The sequence below is a fragment of the Ochotona princeps genome, chromosome 17 (genome assembly GCF_030435755.1).
Source record: "Ochotona princeps isolate mOchPri1 chromosome 17, mOchPri1.hap1, whole genome shotgun sequence".
NCBI lineage: Eukaryota > Metazoa > Chordata > Mammalia > Lagomorpha > Ochotonidae > Ochotona > Ochotona princeps.
In genome coordinates, this window is record NC_080848.1 from 38,947,280 (window position 1) to 38,971,165 (window position 23,886).

General features: G+C 45.6%; 1 protein-coding gene across 1 annotated transcript in view; it reads right to left on the reverse strand.

The window, feature by feature from the left end:
- SMG6 (SMG6 nonsense mediated mRNA decay factor) overlaps positions 1-23,886 on the reverse strand; it is a 241,730-nt gene that overhangs the window by 182,831 nt on the left and 35,013 nt on the right. The window contains exon 9 of the mRNA XM_004593965.4: positions 6,558-6,619. Coding sequence (XP_004594022.2) covers positions 6,558-6,619 — 62 coding nt within the window. The remainder of the gene's footprint in view (positions 1-6,557; positions 6,620-23,886) is intronic.

Here is a 23,886-nt window from a genome sequence, read left to right on the forward strand (position 1 = left end):
TTCCTCTCTGTCTCTCCTCCTCTCTGTATATCTGACTTTGTAAAATAAATCTTAAAGAAAGAAAGAAAGAAAGAAAGAAAGAAAGAAAGAAAGAAAGAAAGAAAGAAAGAAAGAAAGAATGAATCCACCCAGACAATCAGCATCATCAGGCGACAGAGGGGAGGGGGCACAGATTTAAAAACTCCTGTTGTGGATTAAAAGTTGCTGGGGCCAATTTTGTGACCAAAATGCTATCTTGACTTTGACCTCGTAATACCTGTTAGTGATTTTATGTTTTTCTCCTTGAGGAAATCATCTTAGCTCAGCCCCATTTTACAGAAGGGGAAAAAAAGAGAGAGAGACCGTGACAGCACATTGTGCTTAGAACAAAAGTCTGTGTTTTTATGGGCACGTGTTCGTACCTCAGGACGCAAGTGCAGCAAACATGTCTGAAGAAACACATAACCCAAAGCATAGTCCAAGGCACAGGGGTTGGGAGAACGGCCGAAAGAGATCTTAGCCTTCGCTGGAATGTTTTGTTTTTATAAGGATTTGGGGGCATTACTGAAGTAACAATCAGAAAAATTTAGCCAAGAAGAAACCACAGTAGCCAGCAGTAGTAGAGGAAGAAGAGGGGAAAAAAAAGAAAAGAAAAGAAAAGAAACAAAACAGAAGCCAGAGGACACTCATCTGTACCACCACCAGCTCGGCAGCATCCTGGAAGGCCCAGCATGGGAGAGGCTGGGCTCACGCACACTCCCAGCACTGCCGCTGTGCAGCCGTGTCACACTTTCTAATAATGTATGGCAAAGTTCAACATACATTACACGAAACAGTTTTAAAGCAATTTAATAGGATCCCTTTCTAAACATATTTATAGAAAGTGTGTGTGTTTGGTGCGCAGAGAAAAAGACTGAAAAAAAAAAAAAAAAACCACCGAATGGTAAAGGTAGATAATCACCTCTGAGAAGTAAGAGGACAAGTCCTTTCATCTTTTCCTGGTTTTGTTGCATTTTTAAAATATTTTACAATAAGCGCTGTATGTATGGAAAGAAAAAAGATCTTCCCACAATGAGTGTTTTGAAACATTTGTTAATTTCAAAAATAAGTCAAGACAACAATCATTACATTTTTTAAAAAGTCAAAGTCCAAAATAAATACATCAATCTGTGCTTCAAGCAAATAGCAGGACAAGGCAAGCGAGCAAGACTAAAGTGGTAACTTTTACAGCAAAATGATTCTATGTGCTGCAAGTCAAGAGTCAGCAGGCTGCCTCCTTCCCAGCCCCTGAGTGGAACCCAGATGCGGTCGGATCTACCTCCCCCTGAAAGCGCCCAAAGCGCCCCTCCGTCAGGAGCCACAGTGCACGCTGACTGAGCCCTCTGGCCCCGTCCATATGACCTCAGGAGAGACCCTCATTTTCAGGATGTAACTGACTTACGAAGGGGTCTCTACAGACACCTTGGCTTGTCTGAAGAGCAGTTTCGAGAACCGTCTCTCAGACCCGAAAGTGACTCAGAGGGTGACTAACGGGGCAGCACCCGATCCTCAGGCCGAGGAACACAGCCGAACTAGACAACACTCTCTATGGACAAGAACCAGGCTTCCTTGCATTGCTCAACTTCTTAACCCTTAAAACCTGAGCAAGACAGGAACAATCCAGGGACACAAAACCAAAACCAAACATTCACACTAGACAACGCGATGGGTATGAGGGCACAAGGGCATGGGGCTACACAACCTGAGGACTGGAATGAGATCTCACTTTCGACTGATAAGGAAACTGCCGCCCACGGAAGCTCTGACTTGTTGACTCCCTCGGTCCTGCAACTAGTAAGTGGTGACTAACAAACCCTTCCTGCCACCTGGGCCTGCCTCCAGCGCTGACCCTCTGGCCGTGTCTGACACACAGTAGGCACTCAAGCATTTACTGATGCAACTGTGGACAGGAGGCACTGAGCAGTCGCAGAGCGGAGGGCCACTCTGAGAAGGCAGGCGGGCGGGGCCGGGATGTGCCTTCAGCTGCTCCCCATTACAATCTTCTCAGTCTTAATTCATTTTCAACGCCTCCCACATTTCACATCTTCTTAGTAATTAGGCAACAGTCCACGATGTTGTGTGTGGCTTGGCCTCCTCGCTCTCCTCGTTTTAGACACTGCCCCGCTCCCACCCCAGTAGACATGCTATTGCTGTTTGGACCTTACTGAGTAAATCTTAGGTTCACACTTCCCTTTCCCCTTCGGGACAGTATTAAGAGGAACACTCAACAAGCGGCTGAAGTGCCCAAAAATTAACACCTATTTTACCTTACTGACAGCTACTCTGATTTTTGTAAAGGTGAAAGTGGCTTTGAAGATAGAATCTGTTGTACCCAGGAATGAAGAGATCCTGATAAATAATCTGAACCACGGCAAACCATGTCAGACAAACGAAATAACCGGTTCTTTTGCAACCCTCCAAAGAAAACTCCTACAGTCCCCTCTGTGAACTTGTCTTACACCTAACACAAAGTGCTCCGGCTACACACCGCCTATGTTACTATCACCCTATAAAAATCTGGTTATGGTTTCTTCATGTTTAAAAACAGGGCACCCTACAGCTATCTCCAAATAAATATGTTTACCTTAATTTTATTAAGATTAATTTGGACCTCTAGATCTTTCTCCAGCCTTTTCAGCCATTGTTTTTTAAACTTTCCTTAAAATACCTGTGTTTATGAGAACTGAAAAAGTGGAGGGTAATTAATGCTTAACGTTATATATGGTGAGTATTCCTACACTGAGGATCAAGATTTACACATTTTAAGCCCCAGAGATCTCCGGCCGGGGAGTAAACACCTAGAATAGTGATTCTCACAAAGGGGCAATTTCGCCCCCACTGGAGAACATTTGGCAAAATCAGAGGACATTTTCAATCACAGTCTGATAGGTGAGGTGTGACCCTGGCAGGTAGTGGCCCACCGGCCAGGGAGGCTGGGGGATACACTTCATTCAAAGGACAGCCCGGCAACAAATGATCTGCCTCCGAATGCCGTGAGTCCTCAGTGTGGGAAGTAACTCCTGTCTCACAGAAAAACTCAGTGCACAAACACAGGAAAAGGAACACAGAAGAAATATCGAGTGTTCACAAAGCCAGTGAGGGAGAGGATGATGAAAAAATGAAAACTAAAAGAGATATAGTCATAAGGAGAGTACCATCAGCTTTTCACTTGGAACACAGCACAAGAATATTTCCTGCTCTGTGAATTGTGTTGTGAGATGAGACTAAAGCCACTTGATCCAGTTTTTTTGTTTTTTGTTTTTTGTTTTGTTTTTGTTTTTGAAGAGAAGACTGAGTCCGGAACCATGGCATAGTACTCTGCCTGTATAGATTCTGCCTGTGGCACAGCATCCCATAATGGGCGCCGGTTCATGTCCCAGCTGCCCCACTTCCCATCCAGCTCCCTGCTTGTGGCCTGGGAAAGCAGTCGAGGACGGCACAAGGCCTTGGGACCCTGCATCCGCATGGGAGACCCGGAAGAAGCCCCTGGCTCCTTGCTTCAGATTGGCTCAACTCCAGCGGTTGTGGCCACTTGCAGAGTGAAGCAGCAGACGGAAAATCTCTCTCCTTCTCTCTGTAACTTTACCTTCCAAGTAAAAAATAAATCTTCAAAAAAAAAAAAAAGCAAGAAAAATGTATTTATTTTGAAAGTCAGAGTTGCGAGGAGAGGAAGACAGAGAGAGTTCTTCCACTGCTGGTTCACTCCCCAGATGTCTGCAAAGGTCAGGACTGTCCAAGGCCAAAGCAAGGAGCCAGGAACTTCTTCCAAGTCTGATGTGGGAGGCAGGGGCCCAAGCATTTAGGTCATCTTCCCTTGCCTCCCCAGGTTTATTTGCAGGGAGCTGTATGTAATGTGGAGCTGCTGAGACTCAAAATAGCACCCATATGGGATACCAGCACTACAGGTGACCAACTTAAACCACTATGCCACAAAACTGGCCTCCCAATTTGATTCACTCTATTTATCCTAATATTTATTTATTTGAAATGCAGAGTCACAGAGAGAAAGAGACAGAGACAGAAAGCAATTTTTCATATGCTGCCTTACTCTCAAAATGGCCATGACAGCCAGAGCTGAGCCAATCTGAAGCCAGAAGCGAGGAACTTATTCTGGGTCTCTGGTGAAGGTGCAGGAGTCCAAGGACTTGGGCCATCCTTCACTGCTTTCCCAGGGAGACAGCAGAGACACACACCAGAAGTGGAGCAGCAGGGACGTAAATCAGTACCCACATAGGACACAGGTGCGTCAGGTGGCAGCTTTACAAGCCATGCCAAGGCGCTGGTCCCACCTGACTCACTCCTCAGTGCGTATTTACATCATCCACAGTGTCTGGCTTGGGTCTACTGTAGCCTACTCAGTCCTCTCCATGCCTTAGGATTTGTTCACTGACACCTGAAACATTAACTGATTTCACTGGCAGGACTGGAGTTTACACCAATGGGTAGGAGGAAGCGCAGCACATGAAATGGAAGCACAGACACATCTAATTTATTCTTCCTACACACATTCACCTGTTGGCATGTCTCAAAATTTTCCAGCTCAATTCAAATAACCCCACCCCCCACCCCACGGCACTCTGACATAGATTAACCAGCTTGGGAGGTCAGCATCCCATACTGGAGTGCCTGACATTGAGTCTTGCCCCCACTTCTTATCCAGCTCCTTGCTAATGGTGTCTGGGAAGGCAGCAGCAGATGATCCAAATGCCTGGACCTCTGTACCACATGGGAGCTCTGGATGGAGTTCTTGGCATTAGCCTGTTACAGCCACTGGGGGAGTTAACCAGCCAAAGAGGGCTCTCTCTACCTGTCCCCACCTCTCTGTCACTCTGTCTTTCAAACAAATGAAAGCAGCAAAAAGTCCTCAGGGAAAAGCATTTGGCGGAGCAGTTAAGATACCCCATCCTGTATCAGAACACCTACATTTCAGCCCTAGTTCCACTCCTGACTCCGGCTTCCTGTTAACATGCACACCCTGGAAGGCAGGAGGAATGGCTCAAGCAGCTGGAGATCCACCACCCACATGGGAAACCTGGATCAGGTTCCTGGCTCCTAGCTTTAGCATGAACCTAGTGTGGCTGATGTGGGCACTTTTGATCTGTCTCTCAAATAAATAAATAAATAAATAAAAACCCTGCCCCCACAATGGCCATCACCATCACTCTTGCTCAGGAAACAAATGAAATGAAATAAAAAATACTTTCTAGTTCATCATCCATGGAACAGTGTTTCTTCAAGCAGACCAAAGCTTTTCAGTTTCTCAGCAAAGTATACAAGTCAAGTGGAAAATGACACAGCTCCTCTTAGCATCAAACAAGCCTCCCAGAGCATTAATGGACAAGCTTACAGTTAGGAAAGACCAGGAAGGGAAGCAGTGACAACAAGCAGGGAGTCAGTGTTAAAACCAACTACTCCAAAAGGTGGCTCACAACAAACCACTCACCTGGAAGCAATAATGATTTTCAGGGGGACCTGTGTGGGGCACCGTTGCCAACCCTCCTGTACCCAGGGAGAGTGTATTACAGGCAGGTATCCAGCGCACATTTACCGTACTGTGCAAGCAGTAGGTCAGGAGTTAGCAGCACTAATTCTACACATTGAGTCAAAACTGGTGCACGACAGAATTCTCAAAACTTCATCTCTTCCTGGGCCCAGCGGCGTGGCCTAGCGGCTAAAGTCCTCGCCTTGAAAGCGCCGGGATCCCATATGGGCACTGGTTCTAATCCCGGCAGCTCCACTTCCCATCCAGCTCCCTGCTTGTGGCCTGGGAAAGCAGTTGAGGATGGCCCAATGCATTGGGACCCAGCACCCGCGTGGGAGACCCGGAAGAAGTTCCAGGTTCCCGGCTTCGGATCGGCGCGCATCGGCCCATTGCGGCTCACTTGGGGAGTGAACCATCGGACGGAAGATCTTCCTCTCTGTCTCTCCTCCTCTGTGTATATCTGGCTGTAATAAAATGAACAAATCTTTAAAAAAAAAAAAAAAAAACTTCATTTCTTCCCAGGGATTTAAGGGATAAAGAAACAGGGCTTTGCCCACACTACCTTCCCTGAGGCTTATGTGTGATTCCATGTTACATGATGAAACTACACAACAGTCTTGCTGTTTTCTGAGATCAGCGATGTGGTACAGGAACCAGAGCTCCAAGGAAGGGGTATGGGTCAGAAGGAAATGGAGCAAGGAAGATGAGGTGACATGAGTGGACCCCTGGCAGTGCACCCAGAGATTTCACAGGACTGCCTGGAGGAACTCACTGGGGACTGAGCTGGAAGGCAAGGGAAACAGAGAGTGGGGGTGGGGACTGGGAAAAGACTGGGTATAGGGGGGTTTTAGTAAGAGGTGGAGAAAGAAGAGGCAGGGAGGTGGCAGGCAATCCTGCCCAAAATTCATGAGCCCAGGAGGCAAGAGAGGGAAGGTGGAGGCCTCTAAGAATTCACACCCTGTGCCCTCAGTTACAAACACAGTCTAGTTGCTAACAATATTAAATTCCAAAATGACTTGTAATGTAGGAAAATAAAATAAACATCCTGCACACTTACCCAATCCGGGTAAACAGCTTCCCATGGGCATGGAGAAAACTGAGGATGAACCTTTTGTTCAGCTGCATGGGAAAAAGGGAGAGGAGAAAACAATTAAACTTTCCCCAGTTTCCTGTTACTGAACAAAGTCCCCAGTGACACAATAACCTGGCCAGGGTCTAAGGGGTGGGCACTAGGGATGGGAACCAAATGGACATGCCCAAATGCTCACAGAGATGCAGGGCACATGCCCAACAGCTGCTGCTCAGCTCAGCCAAGACCACAGCAGGCTTGGTGAGCAAACAGCACCCTCTGCTGGCAGCGGTGCCCGTGTGCAAGGAATGCATGGACTAAGCCAGACATCAAGTTGACTGTGGCTCTGAGAGTCACTCTGGCTCTGTAATGATGGAAAGGAACTTAGGACGAGGATAACAGTGACTTCAGAGAAGTCCCTAATATTATTCATGAGCTCTTTTCCGACCTGCCCAGGAAAGCAGTGTTCTTCTTTGATAACAAAGGGCAATGTAAGGTGACTCCACTAACCAGCTTTTAAAGCTGGAGTTTCAGGGCAGGCGTTTGTGCACCAGTTATCGTGACCATGTCCCGCATCAGAGTATCCAGTTTCAGTGCTCGGCTGTAGCTCCTTACCACACAGACAGACCCTAAGAGGCAGCAGTGATGGCCCAAGTAGTTGGGATCCAGTAATCCACAAGGGAGACCTGGACTGAATTCCTGGCTCCTAGCATCAAGTCCACCAGTGCCTACATAACTGAGGCCATTAGGCAGATAAATAAGCAAATGAGGGCACACTCCCTCTATGTGTCTCTACTTTCCTCTCAAATTTAATTAAATAAACCAACCCAAATATAAAATAAAAGCGGCATTCAAGCTCCAGATGTAGAGCTGAAAATTTCCATCTACAGGAGATCAGACATGAAACAGGCACACAGGGAAAATAGTAACCTGTGGCCCATTCCACACTAGTGCTAGCCAAATGCTCTGCAGACAAGGGCCCAAACTGGAAACCGGAATCTGGATGTTTATGCAAAATCCTATGGCTTTAAAATTCTGACTACTAATGAAAAAAGCCTAGATATTAAGCTTATTCCAAAGATACACTTGCCATTCGATCAGGCCCATGAGCCACCAACCTACAATCTTAAGTGCAGATCCTAAAGATAAAACCTCTTTGTCACCTAGAAACAACACATGCAGGACCCTGTGGTCAGTGAGGAAGAATAAAGAGTATCATTTTTTAGATCTGTGGGGCACACAGATGGAGCCCAGTGAGCACATTCCTCAAATGCCTGTGACGGTTGGGGCTGGGCTGAGCTGGGACCTCAATCCAGGTCTCCCACATGTTTGGCAGAGACCCAAGACAGCCGCAACAGCCAGGAATGAGCTAGGCTTCATCTAGGTCTCCCATGTGGGTGGCAGGAGCCCAAATACTTCAATCACCAGCTTTTCCCGGACCATGAACAGGGAGCTGCACAGATGTGGAGCAGTGAGGATACAAGCCAGTGCCCACATGGGATGCAGGTCTAAGCTCCTGGGTCCCTGCACCCACCAACGAGACCCCGAAGAAGAGCCTGGCCTTGGCCTGGCCCAGTCTTAGTCCCATCCACTGTGACCATTTGAATAGTGAGTAGCACATGAAAGATCCTGCTATCTCTCTCACTTGCTTTTCAAAAAAAAAAAAAAAGTCTTAGGCCCAGAGCAATGGCGTAGTGGTTAAAGTCCTCGACTTGCATGCCAGGAATCCCATATGGGCACTGGTTCTAATCCCCGCGGCCCCACTTCCCATCCAACTCCCTGCTTCTGGCTTGGGAAAGCAGTCGAGGACAGCCCAAAGCTTTGGGACACTGCACCTGCATGGGAGACCCAGAAGAAGCTCCTGGCTCCTGGCTTCGGATTGGCTCAGCTCTAGCCGTTGCGGCTGCTTAAGGAGTGAATCAATGGATGGACGATCTTCCTCTCTGTCTCTCCTCCTCTCTGTATATGACCTTCCAATAAAAATAAATAAATCTTTAGAAAAATTTTTAAAAAGTCGACCTCAGAAGGACGGTTATGGCAAATGACAGTCTGTCACCTAGGACACTTTGCTGGAGACAAAATATCTCTAGCTTACCCCATGGCAAAACTATGGTGGTTTCATCTTATAAGAAATAGAGAGGTGTGGGGCCCGGCACATTGACTCAGTGGCTAAGCCCTCGCCTTGCCAAGGTCTCATATCGGTGCTGGTTCATGTCCCGCCTGCTCTACTTCCCATCCAGCTCCCTGCCTGTGGCCTGGGAAAGCCGTCAAGGATGGCTCAAAGCTTTGGGAACCTGAACCCGTGTGGGAGACCCGGAAGAAGCTCTTGGCTCCTGGCTTCGGATCAGCTCAGCTCCGGCCATAGCAGCCACTCCGGCAGTAAACCAGTGGATAGAAGATTTTCTGTCTCTCCTTTTCTCTCTAAATCTAATCTGCTTTTCAATACAAACGAATAAATCTTTAAACAGAAAGAGGTGTGAAAAAAGGGGTACACATCCCTACCTCACCAGTGACCTCACCATCAAACTGCACATGGAATTCGGTCTTTGACTAGCAGGACTTTCTCAGAAACTCAAGCTCAAACACTGAGCGAGGATATTTTGTTAAAAATAATCTGTCTTTAAGGGTCAGGCCTGCTTGGTTCCTATAAACAATAGGAAAGATGAGGAAGAGCTGCCAGACACATCACTAGTGGCTACACGGCAGATAGAATGCAATCTCCAGAGCTTCAAGTAAAAGAAGAGGTGAGAAGCAAGGACCTTCCTACCAAACGTACTTTAGTCTCCCACTCGGCTGCTGTGGGCTCTCAGGCAGGTGGTGGAACCTCCCCAAACTCCACTGCTGCTTTCTACGCTATGGAAATATGGTACTAGACTATTTGAAAGATTAAATAAGGCCTGTTAAGTGTCTGGCCTGTTGTAAAACAATTGTTAGGCTGACATTCTCTCTTAGACAATTAAGCAAGAGATCATATGCTAATTGGAGAATTTAAGGATATTCAGTTCTTTGTACTACTGTTACTACTTTGCTACAGATATGAAATTATTCCAAATAAAGGTAAAAATATACAAATATACACCCTCAGTTTCTCTATCCTTTTTGTTTTTGCTTTTTTTGTTGTTATTTGAGAAAAAAAGAGAAAAGTGAGCTCCCAACTGCTGGCTCATCACCCAAAGCCCATAACCAACAGGCCAAATGCAAGGGCCCAGAACTCAGTCTTGGTCTCCCAAATGTTTGGTATCAACCCTGTTAGTCGAGTTAGAACTGCTGTCTCCCAGACCTGCATTCACAGGATGCTGTGGTAGGAGCCAGAGTCAATCCCTGGTCTTCTCATATGGGGTAAGGGCATCCTAACTGTAAGGCTAAATACCTACCCTTCTTCCTGTTTTATCTCACTTATCTCTTCTCATAGCTACTGGTAATAAGGTAGTTAACATATTTACAAGCACAGGAAATCTTCTTTGAGTTGACTACATTGTTCATATTTAAATGTTAAAGGTATAGAATAAAATGATAATAACCCACCTCATTCATTCAAGCCTACTACCACCCCTAAGATCCAAGGCAAGCCAGAATTACAAGTAATTTTAGGGCCCGGCGGCGTGGCCTAGCGGCTAAAGTCCTCGCCTTGAACGCGCTGGGATCCCATATGGGCTCCGGTTCTAATCCCGGCAGCTCCACTTCCCATCCAGCTCCCTGCTTGTGGCCTGGGAAAGCAGTCGTGGACGGCCCAATGCATTGGGACCCAGCACCCGCGTGGGAGACCTGGAAGAGGTTCCAGGTTCCCGGCTTAGGATCGGCACGCATTGGCCCGTTGTGGCTCACTTGGGGAGTGAATCATCGGACAGATCTTCCTCTCTGTCTCTCCTCCTCTCTGTATCTCTGGCTGTAATAAAAATGAATAAATCTTTAAAAAAAAAAAACAAGTAATTTTAAACCAGTACATCGCACAGTTAAAGCCTGAACCTAGTGGCAAGGGCTTGACTTAGTGGGTAGGATGTCTGCATCGCAAACTGGACTGCCTCAGTTCTCACACCAGCTCCCTGCAAACGCTCATTCCTGGGAGGAGAAAGGGATGACTCAAGTATTTGGATCCCAGCCATTGATGAGACCTTGGACTGAGTTCATAGATCCTGGCTATGGGCTGGCCAAGTCCCAACCAGTGCGGTCACTGCATTTAGGGAGTGAACCACTTGATGAGAGCTCTGTCTCTTTCAGTTAAAAAATAAAAACAACGCAAGGCAAAAAACAAAATTAAATTTAAAAAAAGAGAGAAAGAAAAACTTGAATCTACTTCTGATTCCAAGTACAGTTTTCCTTCCCTTCGTTTGTATCTACCATAGAAAGAGAAGGGAGTGGCGAGTTCATTCAAGGAAGTGCTGTATGAGGAAGAGCGAACATCCAAACAGCAGTTCTTCTTAATGACTGAGTAGGAAACTTGTGTGTGCACTAGGTGCCCTGTGGGATAAAACAAGAGCCCGAAGAGGTTTGGGAACATTATGGTTCTATTTACATTTCCTAACGGGCAGCATATAAAACTCATTGAACTGAAAAGTAGATTTCAACACATTGCTTTTCAACTAATGGGTGTGAAAGGAGCCTTAGGAACTTCACAAACTACTCTTCTTGATCTTGGTTAATGAGAACCACAGTTTCATTTTTAACACCCTATCATACCTTCTCTAATCACACCAATACTACTTCAATAGAAAAAGGAGTTTAAAATATAGATGAATCCAGAAGGTAAGGCAAAATACATGCAGGGAACAGATTTGTTACACATTGAGCAAAACCTGCCTAAAAACATTCACAAATGACAACCTCAAGTCAGCAAGCACTGAGACACAACCTGCAGAACTCCTGACAAGAAGCCCAGTCAGGGAAGACAAGCTCGGCTTCCAGCCTCTTACACACATCACCAGGAAGCGGCTTCCATTTCTGACACTGTTCTGTTACACATTACTGACAGTTTCGCTCAGGTGGAGAAAGAAATGAGACTCCTCAGACTGTGAGACTATCTGCTCCCAGGTCTCCCCTGTATATTTATACTCACGGTTCAACAGAAGCTAAAAGTGCTTCCTGGGTATAGGCCCCAGGGACAGCGTCACAATCATTAAAGGCCTCCCGGCTCCTAGTTTAAAACCAAAACCAATTAATTCACTATGATTCCTGAGCTTAAGCCAAAGAGACACAGATGGCGGTGGCGGGATAGGAGGCCTCTGGTCACGCCCAGGAAGGCCTGCCCTGGCATTAACTATAAAATAGAGTTGGATATGTCTTCACAATGGGATGCTGGACTCTGCCACTGTCCATGCCCACAATGGTGGACTTGTGACTGTTGACGAGAACCGCGCTGTTGTGCAAGAGAACCCAGTGTGTGTGGGGCAAGGGGAAATACCAGGGCCTATGGAACTGAATCATAAAATGATAATAACTTAAAAAATGAAAAAAATAGAGCTTCTAACAAGCATTACCTAACTCCCAGCTAGAAGTTTCATATGAAATAACACAAATTTAAAGTATTTCAAGGAAAGCATGTTATTATAGAAGACCTGGAAATAAGAACTCAGAATTCGTCCTAGGTATGTGAACCTCAAGGTAAAGACGGGAACGACGCTACTCAGAGGAAGGGATTCTGGAATATGTGCATTTTCAGTTCTTAAGTAACTGGTTCTGCTTCTGAACAGCTGTGTGGAAGACTTAACTTCTGGAAAGTGCATCATTTTAAGATAGTAAGATTTTACTTAGCATTAATAGGAATTCCAAGACGCATTTTAAAAGCGTTATGGGGAAGTATAACATTGTTTTAGCTATCTAGGGTTTTTACATATACAAGTATTTTTTTAAACTTGATTGCATTTTTTAAAGGGGGCTCTTTTCTCTTAGACATGAGACAACACAGGTGGAAACCTAATTTCTACTTGGAAATTTAACTTCTTAGGAAAATGTCCAGGACTCTCAGAACACGTGAGCAGTACCCATGTATCAGTCTCTGTACAACAGCAAGACCACAGGTAGAGGATGTAGGTGCGCTGGTCCAGCTGTCTGCATGACACCATCACCCTTGTGCTCCTACGCCAGGTATAAAAAAAAAAAAAAAGAAAAAAGGACAACCAGGAAGACTAACCCCCATATGCCAGAGTTTACAGTCTAACAACAAAGATAAACATTTCATCCCCAAACTGCTAACTTTATTTATACTCCAAAACCTAAGCCAAGGTCTGTGGACCTCAAAATGTGCCGGAAGGCACCACGCAGTGTCGCTACATCTAGAAAAGGAAAGTCTCTGGGGCAGGTGAGATGTAAGATGGTAAGGAGGGCCCTGCGCCACAGCCTAGTGGCTAAAATCCCACCTGGATCCATTATGGGTGTCAGTTCATATCCCGGCAGCTCCACTTCCCATCCAGCTCCCTGCTTGTGGCCTGGGAAAGCAGTGGAGGACGGCCCAAAGCCTTGGGATTCTGCACCCACGTGGGAGACCCAGAAGCAGTTCCTGGCTCCTGGCTCTGGCTCAGCTCAGCTTCGGCCGTTGTGGTCACCTGGGGAGTGAACCAATGGATGGAAAATCTTCCTCTCTGTATCTCTTTCTCTCTGTATATCTGTCTTTCCAATTAAAAAAATTAAAAAATACGTATATTCGTTTAAAGGATGGTAAGGAAAGTGAGGAACTTCAAAGGTGGAGACCAAGCAGTGATGTAGTAAGTATCTAACTGAGCCTATAAATACTCATGAGTAGTTTCAGCGTTTCTCTTTCCAGGATATAAAGAAGTAGTACAGTTAGGCCAAGTAACAGGACTCAAAACGTCTTGCAGGAAGACAGCGTCTATCAAAACCAGTCCTCGAATCTCGTACTGGGAGCAGTGAGCCGCACGAGCGGACACAGAGCAAGGATGGTGACTTCTCCTCACCTTTACTCTACCCTGAACCACAGCTCAGTTAGCTGTAATTACGCACACCCTCCATGTAAAGATGCTCCATTCCGATGGCTGGATCTGAGCCAGGTGAACTTAAGTGTAACATGTGCCATCTAAAACTGCCTGGTGGAACCAATGTACTCCTTTCTACAGTGGTGCTCAGCCTTGCAATACAAGCTTGTGCTGCCTCAACAAGTCTTACACATTATTAAGGCAACTCACCTGCTATTGTTTTATTGCCTCTCCCAGTGAAAGCTTAAAGACTTGAAGGGAAACTGAGTTAAATGTCAAACCAGCAGTCAGTTACCGAAAACGCAGTCAGCAAGCACAGGGACAGCCGAACTCCAGAGTTTCTGGCTGTCCCTCAGGAGGAAAATCAGCACCAGGCAGGAGGAAAGGAGTCACACATATGTATTTACTATCTGTATGTTCCTTGGAGGAGGAATAGCACAGACTGGTATGAAGGCCATTGACCCCCACGTAGAAGACCTGGACTCAAAAACAGTTTTTTTAAGATTTATTTTTAAAAAAAAAAGATTTATTTTTATTGGAAAGGCAGATATACAGAGAGGAGGAGAGACAGCGAGGAAGATCTTCTGTCTGATGATTCACTCCCCAAGTGGCTGCAACAGCCGGTGCCGCGCAGAACTGAAGCCAGGAGCTTCTTCCAGGTCTCCCACGCGGGAACAGGATCCCAGTGCTTTGGGCCGTCTTCAACTGCTTTCCCAGGCCACAAGCAGGGAGCTGGATGGGAAGGGGAGCTGCCTGGATTAGAACTGGCATCCTTATGGGATCCCGGCACATGCAAGGCGAGTACTTTAGCCACCAGGCCACCGCACCGGGCCCTTGACTTAAATTTTTACTGAGATTTATTTGCTATGTAACTATTGAGAAGCCATACCAACTCCTCACAGCTGTAACTACAAAATGAGAAGGCTGAGCAACTTGAGTATATTTGCATACGAACAGCTTGTATAAAAACAGAAAGAAGGGCTTGGCGGCGTGGCCTAGTGGCTAAGGTCCTCGCCTTGATCCCATATATGGCCGCTGGTTCTAATCCCGGCAGCTCCACTTCCTCTCCGTCTCTCCTCCTCTCAGTGTATCTGACTTTGTAATAAAAATAAAATAAATCTTTAAAAAAAAAAAAAAAAAACAGAAGGAAATGCCTGGCACACGCATTTGGCCTTAGTGGTTAAGCCACAGTCTACACTGGCGTGCTTGGGTTCTACCCCGACCTCCTGCTAATGCAAACCCTGGGAGGCAGCAGAGATAGCAACTGGATTCCTGCCACCCACACGAGAAATGTGGCTTAAGTTCCTGGCTCCAAACTGGGCTCAGCTCTGGCCATCAGGAGCATTTGGGGAGTGACTCGGCAGAAGAGAACAAAACAAAACCTTAAGAACATAAACGTTAATGTATGGATTCCTCAGTCCTGCAGAATCAGAATTCTCAGGAGGAGAAAGCAGAGGTTCTAATCAGCCCTTTCAAAGGCCCCAGGTGATTTTGCAAGTCAGCCAGACCTGGGAAGCACTGGGCTGGATCAGTGGTTGGCAAAACACAGCCCACACACAAACTCCAGCCTGCCACCTGTTTCTGCATAGCCCATGAGTTAAGAACAGATTTCACATTTTTTTTAAAGGTTGAAAAAAATCAAAAGAAGAATATTTCATGACATGAAAACAATGGAAAATTTTAATTCAGTGTCCATGAGAAAACTTTGAAAACACAGCCACATTCACCGCATGTTATCTGCGGATGCTCTGCTCCTGCAAAGGCAAGACTGAGCCTCCCAGCAGATGGCCTGAAATACTTCCTAACCGGCCCTAGCCAGCAGAAAAGTCCGTTGATACCCGAGCTGACTGCTTACAGCACTGCTGTGCCAGTGAAAGTATCCTCCTGCACAGCTCCCGAGGGCGACCACACGCAAGCACTACAACCAGCAAGGGTTCTTCATGGACTAAGGCCGGTGCGGCAATGAAGAGCAGGCTTTCAAAGAACCCCTGGAGTCCAGCGCGGTAGCCTTGTGGCTAAAGTACTCGCCTTGCACGCGCCGGGATCCCGTATGGACTCCAGTTCTAATCCCGGCAGCTCCACTTCCCATCCAGCTCCCTGCCTGTGGCCTGGGATAGCAGTTGAGGACAGCCCAAAGCCTTGGGACCCTACACCCGCATGGGAGACCCAGAAGAGGCTCCTGGCTCCTGGCTTTGGATTGGTACAGCTCTGGCCATTTTAGCCACTTGGAGAGTGAACCAGCAGATGAAAGTTCTCTCTGTATCTCCTTCTCTCTGTATTTCTCTTTCAAAAAAAAAAAAAACTTTTTAAAATAAATAATACATATAATTTTAATTAATTAATTAAAGAATGAAAGAATCCCTGGTCGTAAAATGTCCTGATCCCCTCCCACCTCTCACCAGGGGAATCACCGTCAATAGCATCCCTCCCAGGGCAAACAGCCCACAGGCACATGATTCTAACGGAATAGAACCTTTCTCTCCAGCTTTTGTGCAAGCATCATCCTATTCTACGACAGCACAAGTGATACCAAATAACAGGCTGCTGCTCTCAAAGCTTTTGAACTCAAACACTCCAAAGGCGTCACAGAAACAGCAATGGGGCTCTCCACGTTTCTGCCAGACACCACTATGGGGCTAAGTGACAGGGTGTAAGCTAACACACCCATGCCAGCAAAGATTTCACTTGAGCCAGAGGGCTCCTAGACATTTCCCAAAACAGCCTGAAATCAAAGGAAAATGCCATATTAAGATTTATGAATCCCTTGTGCTGGGAGCTGACAATCTGTGGTAACCAACTCACAAAATGCCACCAGCTTAGCATCTCAAGGTATACAGAAAAAGAGAGAAAGTTCAGTCAAAGGGCAACACTGTTGCTCTGACTGGGTTACTTTCCAAATGACTCTTCCCTCTGACTCATCTCTCTCAGTGCCTGGGAACTCTCATACCTACTGACCCCAAAAAAATAGGGGAGCTGGGACACCCTGTGTGTACACCACACAAAGTAAGAGGAAATGGTTGAAGCCCCTTCTTTATGAGCAGGTGGGCAGCCAGAAACCAGTTCTCCAAGGGCATGTCCATCTTACAAATGAAAGGGTCAACACAGTGTAACAATGAGGGGGCTCAACTGTCCCTCTGCCTTACATATATATATAATGTATAATAAATATATAGGTATATATATAAAGATACACAATACATACATTGTGTATATACACATATATACACGTATATATACACATATATAAAGATACACAGGGTCCTTTTCATACTATTGGCCCACCCAGTTACTCCCTCAATTACAGCATATTAAATACCTTACACTTATAGAACACTGTACAAACTGTGAATAAGGTGGAAATAATACTTGCTGTTTTAGCTAAAACAAAGAGTGCCATGATGGGAAAAGAACAAGATGCAATGGAAAGACCTCGCAGGTACATCAGAGAAGTAAATCCTCTCACAGAGAACATGACTTGAAATCTGACAGCTGAGGAAATTAATCTGTTGCTTTTGGAGAGGGTAAAGAGTCTTGCCTTGATGTGCCACAGCAAAGGGAACAGAATGTGGGACAGTCCCAAGTACAACACTGTATACTGGCATGGCTAGATGATTTACTTTGCCTGCGGGAGACAGGCTGAAGCGGCAGGCAGAATCAAATCGCAGAAATTCTTGTTAAAGAGCTGGATGTCGGGCCTGGCGCAGTGGCCTAACGGCTAAAGTCTTTGCCTTGAATGTGCTAGGATCCCATGTGGGTGCCAGTTCTAATCCCGGCAGCTCCACTCCACATCCAGCTGCCTGCTTGTGGCCTGGGAAAGCAGTTGAGGACGGCCCAAAGCCTTGGGACCCTACACCCGCGTGGGAGACCCCGAGGAGGTTCCAGGCTCCTGGCTTCAGACTGGCACAACTCTGGCCTTTGAGATCACTTAGGGAGTGAATCATCGGATGGAATGAATCATCGGACGAAGATCTTCCTCTGTCTCTCCTCCTCTCTGTATATCTGACTTTGCAATAAAAATAAATCTTAAAAAAAAACTTAAAAAACAAGAAGAAATTTCATCTTCCTCTCTGTCTCCTCCTCTCTGTATATCTTACTTTCCAGTTTAAAAAAATGGGCCCGACACATTACCCTAGTAGTTAAAGTCCTCTCCTTGCATGTGCCAGGTTCCCCACATGGGCAGCAGTTCTAATCCCAGCGGCCCCACTTCCCTTTCATCTCCCTGCTTGTGGTCTGGGAAAGCTTGGAGACCCTGCACCCACATGGGAGACCAGGGGGAGCTCCTGGTTCCTGGCTATGAATCGGATCAGCTCCAGCCACTGCAATCTTTTGGACAGTGAATCAGCGTATGGAAGATCTTCCTCTCTGTATAGCTGACTTTCCAATAAAAAAAAATAGTAAGAAAAAAAAAAAAGAGTTGGATATCAGGTCTGGCATGATGGCTAAATCCTCACCCTGCAAGCACCAGGATCCCATATGGGGGTTGGTTCATGGTCCAGCAGCCCCACTTCCCATCCAGCTCCCTGCTTGTGGTCTGGGAAAGCAGCAGAGGGTGGCCTGAAGCCTTGAGACACTGCAACAGCGAGGGAGACCCAGAGAAATCTCCTGGCTCCTGGCTTCAGATCAGTTCAACTCTGGCTGTTGTGGCCATTTGGGGAGTGAACCAGCAGATGGAAGATCTTTGTCTCTCTTTATCGCTCTAAATCTGATTCACGTTTCCAATAAAAACAAATAAATCTTTTAAAAAATATTTTTAAAAAGTTGTATGTCATTTAAAGCCGTTGAAATGCTAAGGGCTATCCAGCATTTTTAAAGGTCCTTCTGGAAGATGTTACTGTGACACTGCAAGCTAAACCACTGCCTGTGACCAGCATTTCATCTGAGAGGCAGTTCACATTCCAGCTGCTCTACTTCTGATCCAGCACCCTGTAAAGTGCCTGGGAAACCAGCAGAAGATGGCTCAAGTGCTTGAGCCCCACATCACCCAAGTAGGAAACCAGATGAAGTTCCCGACTTGCGGCTCGGCTCAGGACTGCCCCAGCCATCATGGCTATTTAAGGAGTGAACCAGAAGATGGAAAAATCTCTTGCTCTCTCTGCAACTATGCCTTTCCAATCATCCGGTATATTCTGGTTGGTAGTGGAGCTGAGTTGGGACGAATGTACAGAAGACAAGAAATCAGGAAAGAAACTCTTGCTGCCAAGGCAAATGGAGACAAACGCAGGACAGACGGACAAACTTGCCGTACTTACAGGCAATCACAGGGAGCAAGCCTTATGGCATAATGGCCTATGGCCCCGATTGCAATGCCGGTGTACCTGGTCAAGTCCTCACTGACCCACTTCCAAGCTGGCTTGCTGATAATACACCTGGGAAGGCAGCAGAAAATGTCTCAAATCCTTGGGTCTCTGTCATTCACATGGGAAATCCAGAAGTACCTAGCTCCTGACTTTGGCTCAGTCCAGCCCCAGCCATTGAGGCTATTGAGAGATGGAAGATCTTTCTAGCTTTTCCCTCTAACTCTGCCTTAAAAAAAAAAAATGTTTTGGACATAATTCTAACCACTTAATATCCATTAACTCAATGAACCTTGCAACAATTAAGCAAATATCAGGAAATCAAGTACTGAGAAGTTAACTGACTTGCCCAAAGTCATCACGCAGTCTGGATTGCTGAGATGCAACCCTTAATTTTTCATCTTTAAAAACCCAATGATGCTTCCAGCTTTCATTCACCAGGAGACCACCAGGCCAAACAGGCTGAGGAGTCTTGGCAGGTTCAGAAGCTACACACTTCGTCCAGCTCACACCATACTAGTCAGTGGAAGCACTTAGCAACTGTGCAGGAGGACAATGCCAGAGAAGGAGTTGAAGATACAAGTCAGTAAAAGCTTATTATCATGGCAATAAAACCACTGCAATAAAATTTAAAAATCCTAACATTTTTCTAGATAAATCCACAATTTGCCTGATCAATGAGTGAAGGGCTCTTCAAGTGGCAAGGCACACATGTGACCTCCACACACTAACATCAGGGATTGTGCACAGTCCAGGAAAATATCTGAAAACAACCTCTGCCTAGCCACCTACGAGAGTACAGGAAAACCTCTGACTCGCTCAGGAAAGGGAGGAGCAAGAACTCATCTAAGAACCCAAAGGAGAACCAAGTGTCAGTGAAGGCAGATGTGGTCACAGACACTTCACCCACTGCTCTCCTGTGGGTACCAAAAAGCAAATGATCAGCACACGGGGAGTCCGGGCAACCTTGCGTGGGATCCAGATTTTAGCAAGGCACCAAATAAGGGAAGGATTTTGGCGCATCAAGTCCTAAGAAAAGTGTTTCAAGTTAAAAATGGTTATTCAGACTTGGATGTGAACGTCTGTATCTGCTCTTTATCAACAGAGGCAACTCTACCTCACTGGCAGCTGGCAAAAGAAAAAGAAAAAAAAAACACACACAACTGTTAGAACAAAAATGGATTACACAGAGACAACAACAAGGCCTGGTACAGCCGAGCATTTACCTCGCTGCAGGCATGGCAACGCGCAAGTCCCAAGATTCCACCTCTGAAAGGAATGAAGCATGTCCAGGGATAGGCAGGCCGTGATGTCACCTCTCCCACTAACAGTCAAATCATTGGAGTTTCAGACTGAAAACAATAGCACTGTTGGTGAGAGACTGTTTTGTCCGGCTGGAAGCAAGGCCCACTTACAGTTGGCTGGTTTTTTTTTTTCTTTTTTTTTTTTTGGGGGGGGGGGGTGTCAGTTACATCTTATCTGCTCTACTTTCCAGACCCAAACTATTAAGTTCAAAAAAAGAAAAAGAAACAAAACAGAAAAACACAGCACAGGCCAGCGCTGTGGCATAAAGTCGCCACCTGTGGCATCAGCTTCCCATAACGGTGAGTTTCAGCTGCTCCACTTCTGATCCACCTCCTTGCTGATTCAACAAGGAAAGCAGAAAAGACCTCGCAAGTGTCTGGGGTCCCTGAACCCATGTGGGAAGCCAGGAAGAAGTTCCCAGATCCTGGCTTGAACCTGACACAGGATCGGACATTACAGCCATTTGGGGAGTGAGCAGCAGGTAGAAGAACTCTCTGTGACTCTGCCTTTCACATAAATACATTTAAAACATATATATATTTATTTTTTATTGAAAAATCAGATATACAGAGAGGAGAGACAGAAATATCTTTCAACCAGTGATTCACTCTCCAAGAGTCACATAGACCAAGGTTGAGCTGATCTGAAGGCAGGAGCCAGGAGCTTCTTTTGAGTCTCCAACATGGGTGCAGGGTCCCAAGGCTTTGGGCTTTCTCAGGCCACAAGCAAGGAGATGGATGGGAAGCAGGGCTGCAGGGATACGAACTGGCGTCCATATGGGATCCTAGAGAGGACTTAAGCTGCTAGGCTACCATGCTGGGCCCACAAAAAATCTTTAAGAAAACAAAGCAAGGGCCCAGCACCATAGACTAGAGGCCAAAGTCCTCGCCTTGAACGCCCCGGGATCCCATATGGGCGCCAGTTCTAATCCCGGCAGCTCCACTTCCCATCCAGCTCCCTGCTTGTGGCCTGGGAAAGCAGTTGAGGACAGCCCAATGCATTGGGACCCCGCACCCACGTGGGAGATCCAGAAGAGGTTCCTGGTTCCCGGCTTCGGATCGGCGTGCTCCTGCCATTGCGGCTCACTTGGGGAGTGAATCATCGGACGGAAGCTCTTCCTCTCTGTCTCTCCTCCTCTCTGTATATCTGACTTTGTAATAAAACAAATAAATCTTTAAAAAAAAAAAAAAAGAAGCTCCTGGCTCCCAGCTTCAGACATTGCAGTTATTGAGAAAGTGAACCAGCAAACAGATCTCCCTCTCCAATCGTCTTCCTGCAAAAACTGTCTTTCAAATAAAAATAAATATTTTATAATAAATAAGCAAAAAAAAGTATCCTCAGTTTGTCACAATTCACCTACCAATATGGCTCTAATATGTGCACTTTACTATACCACTATCACACCATAATAATTTTTAAAATTACCATACCTTTCTATTATTCCACAAAAAAAAAAAAAAAAAAAAAAAAAAAAGCCATTTGGGGAGTGGTAGGCTGAGCCTCTGCCTGCATAACTGACATTTCATATGGGCATCAGCTTTGAGTTCCAGCTGCTTCACTTCTGATCAACCTCCCTGCTTGGCCCGTATGTGCTAACTTCCACCAAGACTCTAACTCTGGGGTGATACAAATGAAGGTAACTGTGCTAAAAGTTTGGGGCTCCAGCTAGGTGCAGAGAACTGCAGTGACAGCAGGGGAAGCTGGCACCTGCAACACAGCATCTCCCATGAGCACTGCTCCATTTCCAGCCTAGCTCCCTGGTAACACGCATGGGAAAGTAGAAGAAGATGATGACCTAAGTGCCTGGACCCCAGATATCCACATGAAATACCTGCATGGCGTTCCAGGACTTTGACCAGCCTGGTCCACCCCGGTTCCAGCCATTTGAGAAGTGAACTAAAAAATGGATGATACTTCCCTCTCTGTCTCCCTAACACCTGTCACCTATAAGTATCTCTTTAAAAAAAAAAAGAGAGAGAGAGAGAGAGAGAAGCAAGCAAGCAAGCAAGCAAGCTGTATTGGTGATAACAGCAGAATTTTAAATGAAGTTGACTATATTTTACAGATGCAGAAACAAAAAGACTAAAATATTTGATTTCAGAAACAAAAAGAAACTTGGGAATGCAGCCCGGCAGCTCGGACTCCGAGTCTGCACTGCCCACAGGGAAGAGCTTCTCAGGGGCACTGAGGGCATCTTCTTAATGCCTGATTCAACCTCTGCCACATGTCACTTGCAAGTATTTCAAAAGCCACACTGATTTACAGATCAGTCCAGAAGCCTAAAGGAAAATCTGCCAAAGAAATTCCTCAGAGAGAATGTCAACTGCCTTAACATAGTTTGCTTTACAAATTAGGACCTCCATCTCAGAGATTTGTGGCACAAATCAGCTTAAAAAAATGTCATTAGAATAGTTTTAGTATGTTTATCAAAAAAAAAAGAAACATCCCCAGAAAAACGCAAATTCACCAAGGGTATTAGTCCAGCTCCCTTTTCTCCTTTGTTTCAGTAGCTGTAGTCCTACTGTGCACAAAAAGGCCAAGGATAAGACTTATTGCCAATGGTTACAACACAAAGCATAACTTATTCCTAAGCCAAGCTGGGTTTGGCTCAGAAAGCTTCCCAGAATGATGGAAGGCATGACTTCAGGGTGAGTCAACCTTTGCTAATGCATAAAATAAAGCAGAGAAGAACTATCTGAAGGATTCACTTCTCAGCGTGGGCCAAGTCAATCTACTTTGTGATGAATCTCCAGTTCCAACTGACTGATTGGACAACATCAACGTGGACATCTGTACCATGGTCCAAGACAGTCTAATGATAGACTCTTGGCTAGGAATCTCAGAAGCAATTACCCTTGTCGTTCTGAAGCAATCCACGCTGATACTCACGTAGTTCCTTGTTATCCTCATCTACCAAAAGAACTTTTTTTCAGCCTTCAAAATTGAGAACACAGGTAGCCTTTCTGGGTAGCGTTTTCTGTTCTCCCTGAGTTGGTAGCTTTGCCCTCTGTATGACCTCTGCACAGTGCACTGCAACTACCTATTTATACGTTCATTTTTCTTATTTGACTGCATCTCTGAGGGGAGAAACAACACCTTCCTATGTTCAGTGCCTAGGACAACAGCATTAAGGGTACTCACTTAAGTATTTATGGAAATGACCTGAAAGAAGGGAAAAACATAATCCCCTCAGAGACTATTGGGTTAATATAAGAGGTTTTACAACTGAGAAAGCAATTGAAGAGAAAAATATCCACATAAAATATGCAGAACTAAGGACAGTTATTTAAGGTGACACATAGGGATGTGTGGGAAGACAGATACACACACACATAGTGCATGTGTGTGTGTGTATGTACTGCAAAATACAGTAGACTGACAACAAGAAAGAGAAGCTAAAGGGAAAATGATAAGAGGCCATCAGTAATAAAGTTACAACTTCAAGTATATGCCAGTAAATCCTGCTGACTCATTAAAGGAAGGTATGTTACGCTACACTTTTTGTAACAAAAAGCAAATTGTTCTGAATAACAAATTTTTAAATATGTTTAAAGTTACACACACACAGAGTACAACTCTGTTACTGAAAGCCAAATTTAAACTCATGGGTTTCTACAAATGCATTGCCAAGGAACATAAATCACAAGGATTCCTCCGGTCTATGATCACTTGTCTTAATATAGGCTGACTATACATCAAGTACAAACCAGTGAAAGCAATCCTACTGGTAACTAACCTGTTACCTAACTACATAGGTCTCAAATCGTGATAGTCAACAAATTTTAAATAAGG